The sequence below is a fragment of the Toxotes jaculatrix genome, chromosome 5 (genome assembly GCF_017976425.1).
Source record: "Toxotes jaculatrix isolate fToxJac2 chromosome 5, fToxJac2.pri, whole genome shotgun sequence".
In the NCBI taxonomy this organism is placed as follows: domain Eukaryota; kingdom Metazoa; phylum Chordata; class Actinopteri; family Toxotidae; genus Toxotes; species Toxotes jaculatrix.
In genome coordinates, this window is record NC_054398.1 from 9,214,677 (window position 1) to 9,233,612 (window position 18,936).

Sequence of the window (18,936 nt, forward strand, 5' to 3'; positions counted from 1 at the left end):
CAGGATTGGGTAAAGAGGTGAAGAGAGGCATGTGACTGAAGGAGGCCAAGAGATTAACAAGCCAAAAAGCAAGCTGGTGGAAAATATGAGCAAATCAGTGCACCCTGTACGAAGATCTGGTGAGCGCGCCGCTGTGTGCATTTTAACCTCTAATCGGCTTAGAGGTGTGTGTTTGTGTGTGAGACCACTCCTGCCCAGAGAGGAAGTCTGATCTCTCCAAGGAAGTTACTTGGAAAAGAGACAGGCATGATTTAACCACCAGCACCACCTCTAACAAACATCCACCTGTAAGACAAAGAGAACACTGCCGCCTAACAACAGCAGCTCCCATAACCCTGGGCAGTGACAACACACACGGGCTGTGGGCTGAACTTTTTTTTTTTTAAAGACAGATGACACGTTCCACCCAAAGACTTGTTTTCCGGCAATTAGCTTTGACAGGAGATCATGTAGGGATGTCAGTAAATATCAGTCTCTGGGCCCTAATCAGGAGGAAAAACACAGTGTGTACGTGTTTGGTAGAGGGCAACAGCAGAGAGGTGTTGTTAGGTAAGACACAACAACGTCACGTGCTTCTGTGTCATAGCCACAACAGAGGAGAAGAAGCGGCGGACAGAGGAGGGGGAAGCTTGGAGACAAGGAGGAAAGGCAGCAAATGTTATGGAAATTCCTGGACAAAGCCATGCATGTTTCCCTCCTTGGGGGAATTGCTTAGATGACAGTGAAACCACAGCGAAGACCTGCCCTTTGTCCAAGACTGGCATGAAGGAAATATCAGAGCATGTCCTATGCCAGTCTGCTGAGAGACAGAAAGGACACGCAAACACAATCCTATGGAGCCACATAAGCACTGAACACGGGGAAAACAATAGTATTTGTATATTTTCTCCCTTTTCTAAACATCCTCAACAACACATGTTACCAAACAAAAAGCACGCCTGTCGTCTACAGATGGTGCGTCAATGAGCGAGGGAAGGAAGTGGGCGGAGGCAGCTGCTGCCGGCGTCAGAATGGGAAAATAAAAGAGAAGATGGATAGAAAGGAGACACAAGAGGGGTCAAATCAATAGATGTCCTTGGAGCAGCCAGAGCAGGGACGTGTGTGCCTTGACTCTCCAGTGCTTCTGTCGCAATACGTCGCATTTGCCTCCGCCCTCCACAGATGTATCACATCCAACGGTAAATGATGAGCCGCGGTGAGAACAATATAACCTGCCCCTTTTATGAGCAGATGAGATCAGTGGATCTTAAGACTGTGAAGTTCAGTGTGTGTGTGTGTGACCTCACCAGGGGATTTAGGTGTAAACAAGTCTCTGATTGGCTGAATGTAGAGGAGTAAGTGGTAGATGAGCTTATGAGGAGACATCATCTCCCCTGGAGGGGGATGGGAGGGTGGGATGCGAGTGCAGTGAGCACATCTATCTGCAAAACAGAAGACTTCAACAACAACAACAAAAAAAAAACTGCTGCTGAGGTCTATAACAGGCTGGCAGAGAGCACAAGAACTTCCATGATATGAAAGGGCATTTAAGGTTAGCCCGTGTTTGACCCGCAGCCTCTGAGTTCTGCAAGTGAACGTAATAAATGTTAGGAACGTCACCTCAGGACATGCTGGAGTCAGCACTCTGCAGCATCCCCGCTCGCTCCGGAGCAGCCTCTCCACCACAGCTACTCTTTGGTTAAATATAGTCTCACAAGGAGGGACTTGTGTTTTTTTTTGTGTGTGTGTATGTGTGACTCACAAATCTGAACATGACGTAAGTGCGATCCAGCTTTGCTTTTAAGGTGCGAAATTTGACAATCTGTACACAATACGTTGCATTTCTGGAGGCTATATAAAACTTTTCTTGTCTGTTTTTTTTTTTCTCGTCTTCCCCTCCGCTCTATCCTTGGTAACAGCGCCATGTCAGATGGTAGATAATTGAAACAAATGAGGGGGCACAGCTGCCAAAGGCACTGCAGCACAGAGGCAATTACACAGCTATGCAGGCAAGTGTGTGTGTGTGTGTTTGAGACAGAGAGCAAATAAGGAAGCCTTACCTACTCACCACCACCTTCTCCGTTCAATTAGACTGCACCAGACCACCCCTCTCTCCCCCTCACTCTCGCCTGGGACAAACTCGATAAACAGGAAGTGAGGCGCCCAGGCACTTCCTGTCTCCCTTCAAACGGGCCTCTTGTTCCCAGAGGCAGCACAGAGAAGCCATGGGCTTCTGCAACAACTACTAGAACCTATTTGCCACCTTTACGGCCCAAACAAAGTCTCCAGGCCCGTTGTTTTGGTTCTGAATTCTGTCTACCCCTTTTCCTGCCACCTGACCAAACTACAAACTGAGCCAAACACAATGAAGCCATTATCCACTTGCCAATTGGGCCACCAAGCAGCTGTAATGAGTTTTTCCATGTCTACAGGGCACCTGCTGCCGCACACAGACAACTTTTACTCTCCAGTGCTGCAGGTAATATTTGTCTGATCAGCACGGATTAAGGCGTTTCCAGGATGGAGTGTGTTAGAGGTGTGCTGTAAGGTTCTGGGCTCCTTGTCTTACTTGCCTTCTTTTTGTCTGCTACTTTAAGGTCCTAGCTGATGAAAAACGGAATGAAGTTATTTCAGTAACAAAAGAGCAGCAAAGAGATCCTGTGTGTGTTTTTTTTAATTAAGCGTGTGCATGACTGCGGGTGCGCGTGTGCTGACCGTGTGGATCTAAATGCGGAGGTGAGGTTAGTGCAAGGCCATCTCTTTCTCCTTCTCCTGAGCCAGCAGGACTAGGCTGCTCCTGAGAACACACACACACACACACACACACACACACACACACACACACACACACACACACACACACACACACACACACACACACACACACGGTGTCTGTGTTATGCAACTGACCGAGTGTGAGGTCTGCCCTCTGCAGTGACTGCAGGGCAGGTGAAACTAGAGAAGGACAGTCAGTCAAGTCAAGACTGACAGACTTCTTACATCTGCACTGACCAGCTAGTGTTGCTACGATCTAATTGTAACGTAACACATGTCCTGACTGGAACTAAGCCACCTCAGCCAAGGTTTGTCTGTTCTCCATTATGATTACCTGCAGACAGAAGAGTGAAAAAAAACTCATTCAAGTCCAGAAAACAGAGGAAAGGGCAGATTTGGTTACTGGGTGCCATTTGAAGCCTGATATTGGAGGAGATTCTTGTGAAATGGGGAAGGAAATCCAAAGAGAAAGATAAAAAACCAGTACGGTCATGTACAAATTTAAACCTTACTGATGCTGTCTGACCCAAGTGCATCCATTAGCTTGATGATATTTGTTTAGGTGGAGCGGTGGATGATAAACACAAGCACAGAAACAAGAACCTACCATACCGAATCAATATTTAGCAAATATTGATACTATCCTTGAGTTCTTTCCTAGAAATGGATTTTCAACAGACCATCAAACCTTCATTTAAAAATTAAAGGGCTGATCTTGCTGCTTCGTTTGGACGCCTAGGCATTTTTCTCCAGCCAGAATGACAAAGCAGCTCTGTTGTACAGTGCAAGAGCCGGAGGAAATAATCCAATCCAATTCCTCCAGGCACAGCTTTTAATAGATAATGATTTCATGAGATTTCTATATGAACTAATCCAAACTTAAGCCTAACTTTTTTAAAAACTAGCCCTGTCCGAGTGACAGGCAGCCACATGAGGAGGGAGTCTGGTGGGCCGGGGGGGAAGGAGTGCGGGATTTTGTTGGTGGAGAATAGCGTCCTTGTTGCTCTGCACGTCTCAGCTCTGTGAAAGCAGCCAGGCCTGCCAAAGATAGTCTAATGAGAGACACATGGCAAACAGTATGGCCTGCTCTGCTAATACAACACGCACACTATGATGATAAAACTCAGAGCTATTGTTCCATACCACACATTATAAAAATGTACCACATGATCCACGGAGAGCAAAAACATTACACATAAGCTTTTGTCATGTGATGGAGCCTCCAGGTCCGAATGTGCCTCCTTTCCAGTAACACATCAACAATGATACATCACAGCGGCAGAGAAACATTAAACCTCATCACGGAGAGGAAAATTGGATTTTCTGTTTCATGCTACAATTGTGTATGGAGAAATAAGGACCACAACTTAAAACTTTGACGTTACTGCGGGAGGATGGGATGGGGGGGGCACAAAATTGACTATAGCTGAATAAGAACTTGACCCAGGATTCAACTCCAACTGCGGTAGTTGCCTCAGGGCTATCGAGCTGGAGAAGACCCTGGAAAACCGAGCCTGTGTGTGTGCGTGTGTGTGTGCGTGTGTGTGAGAGTATGAGAGTATGAGAGTATGAGAGTATGAGAGTATGAGAGAGAGAGAGAGAGAGAGAGAGAGAGAGAGAGAGAGAGAGAGAGAGAATGCTTTCAGATGTGACACTGTACCTACACAGAGATTACAGAGACAGGATCCTAAGATAACTTTCAATAATGTCACAAGGCTGACAGCTCAAACCAAAAGGTCAAACTACAGAGCCCGGTCACTTTCACTTTAACTAGTGTGTAAAACTGGTGAGAACAGTCACCCTGACTTAAAAAAAAAAAAAAGAAAAAGAAACTATATTCTGCTCTCTTGGCTTCTTCCTACTGAGAGGAAGAAGGTCACATCTCTGTAAGAATAAGGGATTTTTTTCATTCTCGATATTAGACAACACAGACACTTAAATCCCAACCACACTAGTTAAGCTGTCAACAGCAAACACATGGGACACATGGGATTGATACACAGTATCATGGAGGCGTACCAGTAGCTCACCTGGTGAAAGCGTATATTATTTGAATCAAGGCTGGACGGGTCCCTTTGCTGCATGTCATCCCCCGTCTCATGAACCCAGACTATTTCTTGGCCCACTGCAGTAAAAACACCACTTGACATTTTTATCCTTGAGGTTTATTTGTGTTAACTTAGTCTTCATGTCAAGCTAAAGTAGCCAGCTCCATTCTGAATATACAGACATGAGAGTGGTATCAATCTTTTCAGCTACAACTCTCAGCAACAAAGCGAGTGAGCACTTTCTTAAAGAGATAAACTATTCCTTTTGTGTTTGTTCATCAAATGTAGGCCTATACATATCTTTCAAAATTTTAAGGCTCAGGTATCATTTAATATAAAACAGTGAAGCTGTGTATTCTCAGAAGAACTTGGCTGTGTGTATCCTGCTTCTTGTGAAATTCACCTGAGTACAGAACACAAAGCCTTTGCCCCAGACTGCAAAAAAAACTCAAGGTCAATTCCGTTTTATTTTACTTTACGTCATATGATGACAGACTTTTCAATCGCTCCACTCTGCACAGGATGATCAACATTAGAGCTGACACTGTTTGAAGGGGTGCTGGCAGCCAGTTTCTACTCAACACAATGCTACTGTTGAAAGCAGAAATGCTGCGGAGCCCTGGGGATGGAGGGCTGGCCTGGGCCGAGGTCAACGAGGACCTGTTCGGATGGGTGTGCCTCCAAAAACACACATCAATCAAGCCATATAACATCACCGCCAAGCTGTCTGATTGGCTGACAGAGACGCAGAGGGAGAGGAAACGCTAAAAATAGACGTGACGGCCCATTTTGGCTTAATGAGCCCATGAGACATCAGTGAGCTGTCTAGGTCCCACCCCTGCCTTGATCATGAACATAAGTACTTCTGGCACAAGCCCTGCCTTCACAAGGCTTCTGTGTGTACTTCGCCAACAGTATATAACACATGTGGAGTCTCACAGATACATGACATGAACGGCAGGCTGTTATTCATACTAAGAGCAGCAGTGAAGTGTAAACAAAGTTCTGAATCACAGCGAGGCCTAATCTAATCCAGCTGTGCTGTGTGTGTCTGCGTTAAAGCTACAATTTTACCCTCACCATCAAAACGCTCCTTGGAGAACTAGAAAGTTATATTTAGACTTTATACAGCAGTTAAGGCAGGCTCGGGCTGGCTAACCCCACAACCACAAGAGAGGGGAACCAGATCCTTTCTGCTCCAACTGCCAGAGAGCCTAACCTAAATCATCGTAGCCTTTCTCTCAGGCACAATAACCAGCTATATGAGCGCCAAGAAGTCGTCAGTTTTTAAAACGAACGGCACAGCGTCTCCAACACGACAGCAGTGCCAAGTCGATCTGTAGGGAACCAAACAGAAAGTAAATTCAGGGAAAAAAAGAGCAAAGTCTGTGAAGTCCAGTGACTCAACAAACAACAGAAACAGAAAAAAAGGAAATAAAACACATCCCACATCCCTGCCCCCCCCCCCTCATAAGGGAACTTTGTGTCCAAACAAACAATGCTGCAGAGCCAAAGGGGCACACAGGAGGATGAGACGAAAAGCTGGGCAAGCCTGACTGTCTTGCATGCCTTCTGGCTGCATGCCATTTCATTCCAACTAGTCTTAACCTACCCTCCTAACAACATCCAACACTCCTCCTCTTCGGTCAGCTATAGGAGGTTGGCTGTGTGCCATCGCTGTCCCTCTGTCCTCAGCTCCCTCCCTCTCTCCTCCTCTTCCCCTCCCACAAGTCAAGATACCCCCGTGTGTCTGACTACAGCAGAATCCCTGCCTGCTACAGCAGCACTGTCCTCAAATGTCTCCTCAAAACCGCAGCAGTATAACAGAATGAGAAGGGGAAAGAGGGGGAGGGGGTGGGGGTGGGTCAGACGGAGAAGTTACTGAAAGTCTGAAAACATACATTGAAAAATGCTGAATAGCCAAATACGATGACGACAGCAACAGCAATCAACAACAACAGCAGAGAGGAAGGAAAGGTCACGAAAGGTGACTTGGTTAACTACCTATAGAAGAAGCAGTCGCAGCACACCAGAACCCCCATCCAGGCGGCGGTGAAGCAGAGCCGTGGCGACTGAGGCTCCGACCCACAGCACCCCTTCCTCCCTTTCACCTCCCTTTCACCTCCCTGTCTCCGCTCCTCTCTTGCAAATTCAGCTACGGGTGCACCAGGACGGAAGCTCCCAGCTCCGGCATAGCACCTTGTGTAATAATATGGCTGCTCAAACGGCCTTCGACTTTAACGCAGGTCACGCAGGATGGGCGGACGGACGGACAGACGGACGGAGGCATACATGCAGGCCGTCTGACGATTCAGCCAAACACGGGAAAAAAAAACACACTTTCAAAACAACAACAAAATCATTCACAAAACCAGACACACTTCTCTGAGCATGTTTCTCTCTCTCTCTCTCCCTTCCAACTACTGCAACTGCCTGCCTCACTTTCACACTCTTGTTCTCTCTCTCTCTCTCTCTCTCTCTCTCTCTCTCTCTCTCTCTCTCTCTCTCCCTCCCTCCCTACCTCCCTCGCTCTCACTCTCACTCTCTCTCCCACTCTTTCGCTTGCTGGCTCCCACTTGAAAGGCGGGAAGATTAGCTTGGCAAACAGAGTCCCATAAACAAACTGCTGACTGCTGGGCAGCACAGGGTGGACTGCAGGGGAGTTAAGAGAGGGAAGGACAGAGACACGGTGAAGAAAGAGAGAGAGAGAGTGAGAGAGAGGGAGGAAACAATCCCTGGGAGGCAGCAATCTCAGCCATCTGTGTACATCCTAAACAAGGGCTAAACATCCTTATCTCCACCCATCGCTCACAGAGACTAAACACACGGTCTGTTTGTTAATGTGATTCAAAGTCAGACCTTGTCAGACCTCTGTGGAAAGTTAATCACTGCATTAAGTTGACAGCCTCTTCATGCTTTTGCACCTTCAGTTATATGTAACCGTGTTATAATAGCCGATGGCTAACTGTCAGCTAACACTGAGGAACGACCGCACACGTGATATACACGTGAATACTGTGTATACACACAGCACAGGATGTACGCCGCTTCGTGCACGTATACAATAACCGTGACTCTTCATTCACACAAATGATGCAGAGGTATAGGATGGGAGGGGCTAGTGCAGAGACAAGCCCCCAGGAAGCGAGCCAATCACTGCAGAGCGCTCTGATTATGGTGTGGGCAAATGAGGTGAAGGACACAGAGTGAATTATGGGCATCGCTACATCTCTTTCTCTCTTTCCTGCACTGCTCAGTAAGACCAATCACTCTCTTTTGCCCTCTGTCAGTCGTTTGCTTGCTTACAGATCAAAACACACAGAAACACACACACACACACAAACACTTCCAAGGCACTGCAGCGGTCAGGTGGAGGAGTGTGTGTGTGCGATGCTGTAATCGAAAGCTGCTGGACTCGACAGACACCAACACAGGATTAACCGGCCACGAGGACGGCAGCCGCTGAATACTGACGCTCAAAGTCAACCGGGCCAACTCCACTCTGCCGTTCAGAGAGAACAAATCACTGCAGCCTGCCAAGAACGACTGAGACACAAACAGAGGCAGAGGCGACAGTCACCTTCAGAAGACGGCTGTTATGTAACAACTGCAGGGGGGGTATGCTTCTGCTCATCAAAGAAACCCTGAACAGTGAGACGGGTTTAAAAGTAACCAGAGCTGGTAGATATTTTCACTTAACACCGCTGCGCAAAACTTCACACGAGCTCGCGAGGAAAACACTGAACTCCCTGTCTGCTACATCTTTCTGCTCCTGAGATAATAGATGACAAAGAAGAACCGCAGCAGCCCGGCGAAGCACTTTTACATCCAATGACGTCATCCCTCCTCCTCCATCACCACCACCTCCTCCTCCTCCTCCTCCCCGGAGGCCTGTCACCAGGAGCTGCAGCTAACAGGCCTCCTCTTTCACGGTTTAATTACCTCATCCCTCTCACCTGCGTGCACACACACACACAAACACACTCTTATACAGACGTGAAGGCGTTCTTCAAATGGAGAAGAAGGGAACAGTAAGGCGCACACTTCCTAAGTGAAAACAGAGAGGGGAGCAGGGGTGCACTGCGATAACATCTTTCTCACATTTTCAGCTGTGTGATGAAGTGGGTGTTTGGCATTCATTAGCTCCCTTTGTGTTTCCAGTACCTAAGAGTCAGGATGTGGGTTTTGTGTGTGTGACACACAGCGGAAGGCCATGTGCCCTGTAACAAGGCAAAGGGGAAAAGGAGTGCCAGAGGCAAAATGTAAGAAATGAAACTGACATTAAATCAACTGTCACTTTCAACAATATGAATAAGCTCTTGTGGGTCTCTGAGTGCGTGTGTGTGTTTACTTCCCTAAACTTTTGGACCTTATCATGGAATCCAGGCAAATAACAAAAGCAAGACATCCGGTGTAACAGTCACACAGGATGAATGTGAGAAAGCTGTGTGACTTGGTTGGTGGACGGCAGAAAGACAAAGGATGTGTTTTTCTTATAAACTTGTGACTTGGAGAGACAACACAATGAGGGGAGAGAGAGAGAAAGGGACGGAGAGGCCGAACCACTGGGCAGGGGAAAGACCCAACTCGTGACCGGGTTTAGAAACGGCAGGGAATGAATAGAGGCCGCTGCAATCATGTCAAGGGAAAGTGGGTTAGGGAGGGGGGGGGGGGGGGGGGGGGGGGATTGCAGACACGCACCGTGCTCATCATCCACACTGCTGCACACATACACAAACGCATACAAAGTTGCTAGGTGATGGGACCTCAAGAGAGGGTATTTCGGAGGAGGAAGAAGGAGAGGAGAAGGGGAGAGGTTGTTTTTGCTTAATGGAAGAGAGAAAACAAAAGAGAGAGCCCACCCCCACCTCAAAGCGAGACAGACAGGTTTGTCCCCATCAAGCTGAACAGACTGAACTCCACGTGGGTGCCACATCGGTGAAATCAGGGCACCCATGAAAGGAAATGACATTACATGACATGACCAGTCTCTGAATAGCTATGATCAAGACAACAGAGGGAGTTTTATCAGCAGCCTGTCATCAACTGTATATCTGCAATTATTCGTAATGTTTCACAGTGAATTTACAATAGATGCAGCCTCAAAAGATGTTAATATCCATCACAATAAAGAACAAGTCTTCAATGGTCCCACTGCAGCTATGTGAGAATATTTTAAATGCAGCAATAAAAAAAAAAAGAAAGTTTCCTATAAGCAATATTGTAGGGTTGTTGTACGATATTAAAGAAATGCCATAAAGTGCAATAAGGAGGCTGTAAAGTTGCAACGAGCAGCACTGTAAGCCTCCATGAAAATATCACAGAGACAGTGAACTGATTTATGAGCTAAGGATATATTAAAGCGTGCTGTCCCCCTCCCTCCCTCCTCCTCCAGATGGATAGCACATTAATAAGTTCCCGCTCCGTCCATTACACCAGCCTCTTACCTATTTAACGTATAGGAGCCGTTCCGTTTGAACCTCATCCTGGACGACAGGAAGCGGATAAAGAAATCCAGAATTGACGGCGTTTCAGCTTTTTGTCGCACCTCGAAACAAACAAACCCCACCGTGTGTGTATGTGTGTGTCTGTGTGTGTGTGTGAGATTGTCTTTCTCTCTCTCTCTCTGCAGAACAAGCAGTCGCGGAACAATACGGAGTTGCAGCCCTCTCTCACTCTTCCAACACCTTTCTCTCTATCGTTTCTTCCCAGACCTCCCTCTACTCCTCCTCTTCCTCCTCCTCCTCTGGTTCCCCACTCGATGTAGTTTCCGTGGGGCAGGGTTAACGAGTCTTCAGATTGCAGGCGTTTCGATTAAAACAAAAAGAGAGCTCGTATCGGTGGCATGTGTGCAGTCCCGGAGCGATCAAACTTCGGGGGGGGCGGATAAATGTAGTGATATTAACGCGGAGTCTGGTTGAGGCTGAGTCGGCTTTTGTGTTCACAGCCTCGAGCTGACGCAAACCACCGCGTTTTCACCCCCCACCCCCCTCCAAAAAAAGAAACACCCAGATGAAACTTGAACCTTTTCATTCAGTATGTCCTCAGTTACATCCCTTCCTCTGGCTCCTTTCGGCTTCATAAAACCGAACTAAAAAAAAAGAAAAAGAAACCCGAAAAGAAATTTGCAAGTCGGCGGTCCCTTTATGAAAATGGTTATCGATACGAGCCAGCTTCCTTCTCCCCATTCATGCTCCTGTGGAGGCTCTCATGTTTCAGCTTTTCCTATCTGAGGAGCTATATCTGCACATTTATATTCCCCCATAGGCTGAACACAAACCAGACTCCACCACCCCAACACAGCTCTTGTCAACGCCTGAAGGGTGAGACAGATTTAAGGCTAAGAATAGGGCCGAGGATCCATTAATGCCATTTAAATCCAAGTAGCCCGTCCAAGTGTACAGTATGTGTGTCTTTCTAATGGACACACACACATACTCACTTTACATTTCACCACACAGGAAGCTGGTGAACATGCTTTAACTCCAATAAAGAGAGCAGAATTAAGGCTTTTATTTTGACAAACGATTTACATGTACCACAGGATTAAACTGATGCAGATTTTAAGAGGTTGCAAAATTATACTTTAATTACAGCTACCTTATAATTAGGACAAAACTGGGGGTCTGCCTACTTAATCTGCCACCACTACACCAACAAACTCCAGCTGTCAGGTTAGTGAGTAACGTGCATGCTATGCAGCATTTTCAGCATCCTCTCCCACAAACACTGTGAGAGCTGACAATGAAATGAGTTGCAGGAATGTTAAAATGTGGGGAGATGACAGGCTGGATAAGTCAAAGTGACTATGAGCAGACACAGAGGTGACACTGGGACGACTTCACAATGATGAAGTGTGATCTTTATCGCTGCACCCAGCCGCCTCCCTCCAGCTAGCATCAAGTGTGTATGCATGCCCTGGGGCAAGAAAGGCCGGCTGCCCCTGATGGATCATCTTTACACTACCACCTGAGTGCGTGTGTGTTTGTGTACACCAACTACAGCTAAAGGTGAGTCAAAGCTGTTGTTTTGTCAAGTTTGGATTTTGTTTGGTAAATGGATTTTTTCTTTTTTTTAAATTTAGTGTCAGAAGAGTTGGAGAGCAGAAAAGATGGATGGATGGAGAGAAGGGGAGAGTGGGAATATGTTGAGAGGAGGGCCAGACCACAAAGACTGAAAAAATGGAAAGACCAGATGTGTTTTTCTTACAGCCAGCTGAGGAAGCTTTGGGAAGGGGAAGATGGCATGCAACAAGGGTCCCATACTGGATTTCAATCCAGGATATTATATTATTTATGGTTACGTGTAATGTGTCATAGTTACAAGACACCAAAAGATTTAAGTTTTTGGAACTTTTATAAAGACATTTTAAAGTGACCAAAAAAAAAAGAAAGTAAAGGAACACGTTTCACTATCTCCATGACAATAACGACAGAGATTCACTGAAGGACAGGACCAGCTCATCTAAGATCAAACACCCAGTTCAAAGAATCCTGAGCACCATGTCCAACAAAGAAAACTCTAATAATAAAATAAAATAAAATGTCTCATTAACTTTAGTGTGTATAGGTCTTGAGGGACTAAAGCAGGGAGACGTGCAAAATGATGAATCCAGGCATGCGGTAAGTTTAAGAGCATTCGGGATTATTCAGCATTACATCATGTGAGTGTGGTGCAGTGTCTGTGTAAGCATGAGTGTGTGTGTGTGTGATTCCTCTACTCCCGCAAAAGCACTCAGAGTTGGTTTCAATGGCTCCAAGCTCGTTTATTACAATAAGAGCAGCCTGGCACCAGAACTGCTGATCAATCGCACCGCTGCTGCTGCTGCTGAAGCTCAGTCAGTCACTGCAGAGTTACACAACAGCCTCTGGAGGGAGGAGAGGAGGAGAGAAGGAGGAGGAGGGAGGAGGGTTAACAGAAGATGAGAAGACCCTGGCGGGTATGGGACAGAGATATAGGAGGTTTGGGGTCAAGGAAAAAAAAAGGGAGGATGGTGGAAAAAAAAAAGGGTGAACACTGCCAACCACAGAGGCACAATTAGCCCAAGCTTTATTGATGCACTTCAAAACAACCCCCCCTCCTCCTCCTTTTCAGTCTCAATCCATTCCTCCTTCCTGCACTTATTCATCGCCTACACCTTAACTGCCCTTGATTTTATTGCTCCCTTTGCAGCCCCTTCATTAGGCTAATTTGAGCTTTCTTGCCTCTTTCACAATCCTTATTTCTATTCAAGCCTCTTTTTCCATGCATACCTCCCTCACATCATGAGCCCTCCCCATTTTTCACCCCCCCCCCAAGTCCATCCAACTCAATCCCTCACTACATTACTCTTCCTGGTGCATGTTGAGGTAAGAATGATGTGAACTTTAAGAGTGTGTCTGTGCATACTAACGGCGTCACTGGGTGATGCCTCCTCTTTTTCATCTGAGCAGAGAGCTGCGGATTTTCTCTGAGGGTGTTGATATTAAGGATAAAATAAAGTACCCATAAAGTCGTCTCTTTCCTCTGCCTCGCTCCCAGCGACGGGGAAGCTTCCAGAAAACAGTCATCGCTGGCTGCGGTGCGGCTGTGGAGTAGCCCTGGCCCCTCCACTCCTACACAGGCTTTCCAGGAATACATTGCACAGAGTCAAATGCTGAACCACAGCGCACATACACACACAAATGGAGACACACACTCGCTACTGTGGCTCCAGCAACTGGAGTGCATGTATGAGTGGAGACGCCAGCTTTAGAAGGACCTTGTCACTGCATTTGCCAAGTTCCCCAGCACAGACAGAGGTGATACTGATGGAGAACACACACTCACACACTGACTCTCGCTCTCTCTCTCTCTCTCACACACTCTCTCACACACACACACACACACACACACACACACACACACACACACACACACACACACACACACACACACACACACACACACACCAGTCCGTGCTGTTAATGCCAAAAAAAGAGATGAATCTTATGAAACTGCTCACATGCGTGTATTATGCAATTTAATGTACATAAGGTTTTGCTGCCAAGAACCAAGCACGTACTGTTTTTCTCTCTCACACAAGTGGGTGCAGCCTAAATATGTTTCAGCACACACAAACAAACACAAACACACACACACACAGAGCACAGTTAGAGGTATATGTGAGCTGGGGCCAGGCCAAGGGGTACAGTATGAAAGGGTCTATATATACGGCCAGGCTGGGCGGCGCCAGGAGTCGGTCAGTCTGTCTGAGTGTCCGTCTTTCACATATAGCCTGGTCCACAGTGAGAGGACACTGTTATAACTCACCTTTTACAGTCTGTCCATTCCTATAGGCTTCTGTTACCTGTCTCTATCTGACCGTCAATCACCACAAAGCTGAAGTCCTGTCCAATAATACTGGTCTCTCAGTCTGTAGGTGCTTGTGAGCTAAATGTGAAATAAATTTAGCAAAATGACAGCGATGTTGACATTTTCTCAAATGTCTCCTGGATGCCCCCCAAAGGCAAATGTTATGTCTGGGTATTTCTGGGCTCTGAGCTCAATCCGTGTTATTTTTCTATATCTAGACAGCTTTGGTTTCAGTTCAAATTCCACCTGGAGGAGGAAATGAAATGCAACCTTACCCATGCAATGATCACTGCTCAGGCATTTTGAGAACACGAAGCTCAGAGCCAGCTTTAATAAACCTTTTCACTTCTAGAAGAAGAAGTACCACGTTTTTAAATTTTTCTTAGCTGTTATGCTGCTGTATGGAAGTCGCTAAGGACGTGTCCTTTAGAGCTGAAATGGTTCGATTAACTGAACGGCAGGCAGCTATTTTGATAAGCAATTAATCATTAATCATTATTTTTATGTAAAAAACTATCCAAAATCCACTCTTTTCAGGCTCTCAGATGTAAGTATTTGCTGGTTTTCTTTGACTTTAACAAATGTAAATGTAAATACTTGTAAGCTTTGGATCAAAAATAACAACTACACTTACCAATAATGAAAATAATCACTTTCCTTGTATTTTTTTCCCCAGAATTTTAGTTTACATTATATTTAAAAAAAAAAAGTTTGATCAGAGTACTTTTAAACCTCAATTTATTCAGGTTTGACTACTTTAAAGTTAGAAAAATAAATAAATTAAAGGGATCAGTATTTCCTGGGCTTTATTCCTGGCAGCATGGGGAAGACTGAAACACTATTGAAATCTTCATGTGTGAAAATAACATTTGTCAAATTGTGGCTTTCTATGTCTCCTCTCACACAATCGATCAAACCGAATGACCTAAATAGAGAAAATCATTCACTAGTGAGAGGTGGTGTCATGAGCTTTACTTTAAGGACTCACATGCCAAAGTGGAGGTGAAGCGCTGACATGGGGATTGAGGAGAATTGAGGAGGATTGTGGTGCAATGACGCCACCTACTGTTTACGAGGAAAAAAAGAAATGCATCTCTACTGTGGAAAAAAAACAAGCATCTCCGCTTTCTCATTCTCTCTCTGGGGCTGCTGTGCTAAGTGAGATGTGCTGGGGGTTGAAGAGCAGCGATGAGAGAAAAGCAGCAGGCGGGCAGGGCAGTGAACCTGCAGGCAGAGGTGGAGGCAGTTGCTGATGTCCTGTTGAGTGGTATGCAGTCTGGTATTGCTGGCATGTGAATAAAGGCTTTGCACCAGTGATAGAACGGAGGAGGAGAGGACAGAAGATTAAAAAAAAAAAAAAAAAAGATGAAAAAGACAAGGGAAGGAAGGAGAAGGAAAGCAGAGCTGATGCCTTAGTGACGTCTGGTATTGCTGGTATGTGACAGACACTGAGGGCATGTAATGAAGAAAACCACTAGGTGAGCTGTTGGATACACATAAGATCCTTTGTGGAGAAAGAAAAGAAATAAATGCTGAAGACAGGTTTCACGCTCCGAGAAAATCCTCAAAGTAAAGATAAAAAGATGGGATGAGGACATAAGCCATCAGTGTTTCTCTTGAGCTGAATGAGTGCAGTGTGCAACCACAAATAAATCATGATTTGAACATCCAAATATTCTAACCAGGGTTTTGAAGAAAACTTCCACTTGGAAATAAATGTAAAAATGAATAAATAAAAACAACGGACTTCAGCTCAGAGAAGAACAGCACGATTGATCTTCTCTGTCTGCCCCTGGCTGGTGGTGGACCGGCATTTCGCTGGTTTGATACTGCAGCCGCTTGATACGGTCATGTGATACTGGACTGGAAAGAGCCGACAGAGCCGACAGAGCCTGGTGCACACTGGGAAGACCTGCAAGCCATGATTATGCAACAAGATCTGATTTCATGCTCATTGGATCTCTCTCTTTTTCTCTTCTCCTCTCCCTTTTTCTTCCTCTTTCTACTCTTTCAGACTCTCTACTTTTCTCCTCATGTCACCACAGCGTCTTCAATTTCGTTTCCTTTTCAACTGCTTCCTCTGTCCCATCGCTCATTTAACATACAAACAGAGATCAGTATGTACCACTCTCACTTGGAAAACAGTGAACTCGTATGACTTGCTAAAATCAATATGATTGACCAAACAAAGTTACCTAACTGCTGGCAGGTAAGGTTTTTTTTTTTTTTTTTGCCCAGTAGCATCTGTGAACTGGACATGTGCTGCCATCTTGTGGTATGAGGAGACACAACAAGCAAATTCTGTACAAGGACACCCATCAACTCTTCCTGCTAGTAAAAAACTGACAAGTGAATATCCAGGATGATGTACACAGGCTGCGGGAAAAAGTGAGTAACTGATTCAGTAGGGACTTTCTAATACAACTATATTCAACACGTTATTTACCCAAGTGATATTACTTAAGCTTTTTTATACAGCTAAGCTGAAGACAAACAAAGTAATGAATCTCAATAAACTGTACTCCCACAGAACTACAACAGTGTGACTTATTATCAAAAGTTCAACAGTTTCAACATCACTGTGACAATACCTCTAAATGATAGATGTAGAGCAAACACACAAACATCTTTTCAATAAACCGTTTCTCAACTGTTTGCAGAGCAGTGTTAACGTGACCTGCTCTGATCCGCATTACCCAACACTGAGCCGCAGCCTGAAAGGAGCAGGCTGTGAACCACTTAGATCCAAATCCAAAAAGATACTAAAAAATGTGCAGTGACATTCCTTATAATATATTTCTAATCTCCAGACTCGTGGTTGTGTGAAAAGCATGCATTGAGCGCATGCGGCAGGTCCTGGCAGCTCTGAGCGGATGATGCTAGAAAAGGCCTTACCCAGGTAGCTGATCCCCACGCTGTAAACAGCTGAAGTGTGTACTCCACAGCCAGTGGTTGTGTAACAGCTGGTATGTGCGGTGGTGTGCGTATGCGTGAACGTGTACATTATCTAGGTTCTGCACAGTCTTTGAGGAGATCAGTGACCTCTAACCACCTTTGAGCTTTCAGCTGCTAGAGATGCAATCCAGCGAGATAACTCTAATACACCAGCTTCAGCGGAGGTCTCACTGTAATATAAGACAATAGGAAGTAATATGGCAAGGTCATCTGCTCCAAGCAAGACAGGGACGAGCCACAATGAAGAATTTATGTGTTATTAAAAAGTCCAGGACAGACATATATTGACTCATGCAGGTGTCTTAATAAATGTATTAAAGGAGAATTCCACCTTTAATCGTCTTTTGGAGATGACTTGTCCCTTTTTTCTGATTTGTTTGAGAATTTGTATTATTCCTGTTGATAACTGCCCAAACCATTTCAGCGTATGGTGTGACATCACAATCAGTTTCCCAGAGGCCACTTCACTGCACTGTCAAATTAACTAACAGAAAATATGGCAGAGGGCACAAAGGCTAATTATCAGTATCCAGGCATGCAGTGCAGCTGCACAGAGCCCGAGTGGTTATCACTGACAGTGGAGAGGACACCGAAAGACAGAGAGAGACACGTGCGGTTAGAGACGGAGCTCACGTTGCTGCTTTCTGATAAACCGAGCAGAGTGACAGACGCCAGGCCGGAGCCAATGAGAGGAAAGCAGCACTTCCTGTGTTTGTGCATCTCAGTGTTTGCTTTCCCTTCAGCGCAACGAGTGACGAAGACTTCCTGAGAGCTCCTGCTCCAGACTCCCTGGCCTGGCAGAGAGGCAAAACAATGAGGAGGAAAGGAGAGCACGTTACAGTACAGGGTGGGGCAAAGAGGGAGATAAAGAAGTAATACACACACAGACAAAGCCAAACACGCAGCCGTATGCAAACAGAGGCACGGATACAGGTGTTTCATGAGGACACACACCCAGGTCAAACAAGCACACATGCACTCAGAGTACAGATAACTGTCATAACGTCAAGCACAACATGAAAAAGGGGAAAAAGAGAGACTTAAAAAAGAGAAAAAAAAAAAAACAAAGACAAAGATGAGGAAATCAAAATGTGGAAATTTTCTGAGAGGTCCACAGCAACCAAATTACTTATGACTTGCAAAATGTTCGCCTCCTTCACTCAGGCAGCATCAGACTGCGCCAGACCTCACTTAAAACAAAATAACAAAAAAACAGCCAGATGCTAAATTTCCTTAACCTTTATTACTGATTCATTCAGCAGCTACCACCTCGCTACTTATTATGAGAAATGTCCCATCTGTGAGCACTATCCTTTAACCCCCCACCCCCCCATCCTCCGCCCCTCTTTGGCCCTGAGCGACACATGAACTCACCAGAGCGGACCAAACCCCTGGCCTACTGTTCCTCTATGAGAGGAAACGGATGTGGGGAATGTCTCTCGCTCTCTTTCTCTCTTTCATGAAGCCAACGTGCAAACTGACACATCATGCAAAGGTTGTAGGATAGAAACAGCTTACAGAGCGGATATCCAGCACACCAAAGTTTGGACACATACAGCCTCACACAGAGCGATAGCTAGACCTTTACTATTTCTATATTTTGCTCCTGTCAAATCCTGGCTGTTGACGTAGAGTCAGGAAGGTCGCACTGACTCAATAACAAAGGTGCTACGAGGAATTTAGTGATTAAAGGGGCACTGCACCTATTTTAGCTTGGGCTTTGAGACAACAACAGAAAGATTGCATTATTTACTGTGGCGATACAAAATACTAAATTGCTGGAGTGCTGGTTTATCAGTGAAACCTTGCATTTTCATCATAAACTGGCAAAAAACTTTTTTTTCCT

The 18,936-nt window shown here is 45.6% G+C and overlaps 1 protein-coding gene across 3 annotated transcripts in view; it reads right to left on the minus strand.

Annotated features, from left to right (window-relative positions):
- The window catches only part of mob2a (MOB kinase activator 2a), a 61,542-nt gene that overhangs the window by 26,612 nt on the left and 15,994 nt on the right, over window positions 1-18,936 (minus strand). Inside the window, exon 1 of one of the 3 annotated variants that reach the window (XM_041039069.1) lies at window positions 10,250-10,448. The exons of 1 other annotated variant lie outside the window; for it this stretch is intronic. In XM_041039069.1, the coding sequence (XP_040895003.1) occupies window positions 10,250-10,287 (38 nt within the window). In that variant the 5' untranslated portion in view covers window positions 10,288-10,448. Of the gene's footprint in view, window positions 1-6,806; window positions 7,218-10,249; window positions 10,449-18,936 lie in introns of those variants that run through there. One more of the 3 variants, XM_041039068.1, reaches the window with a different exon arrangement.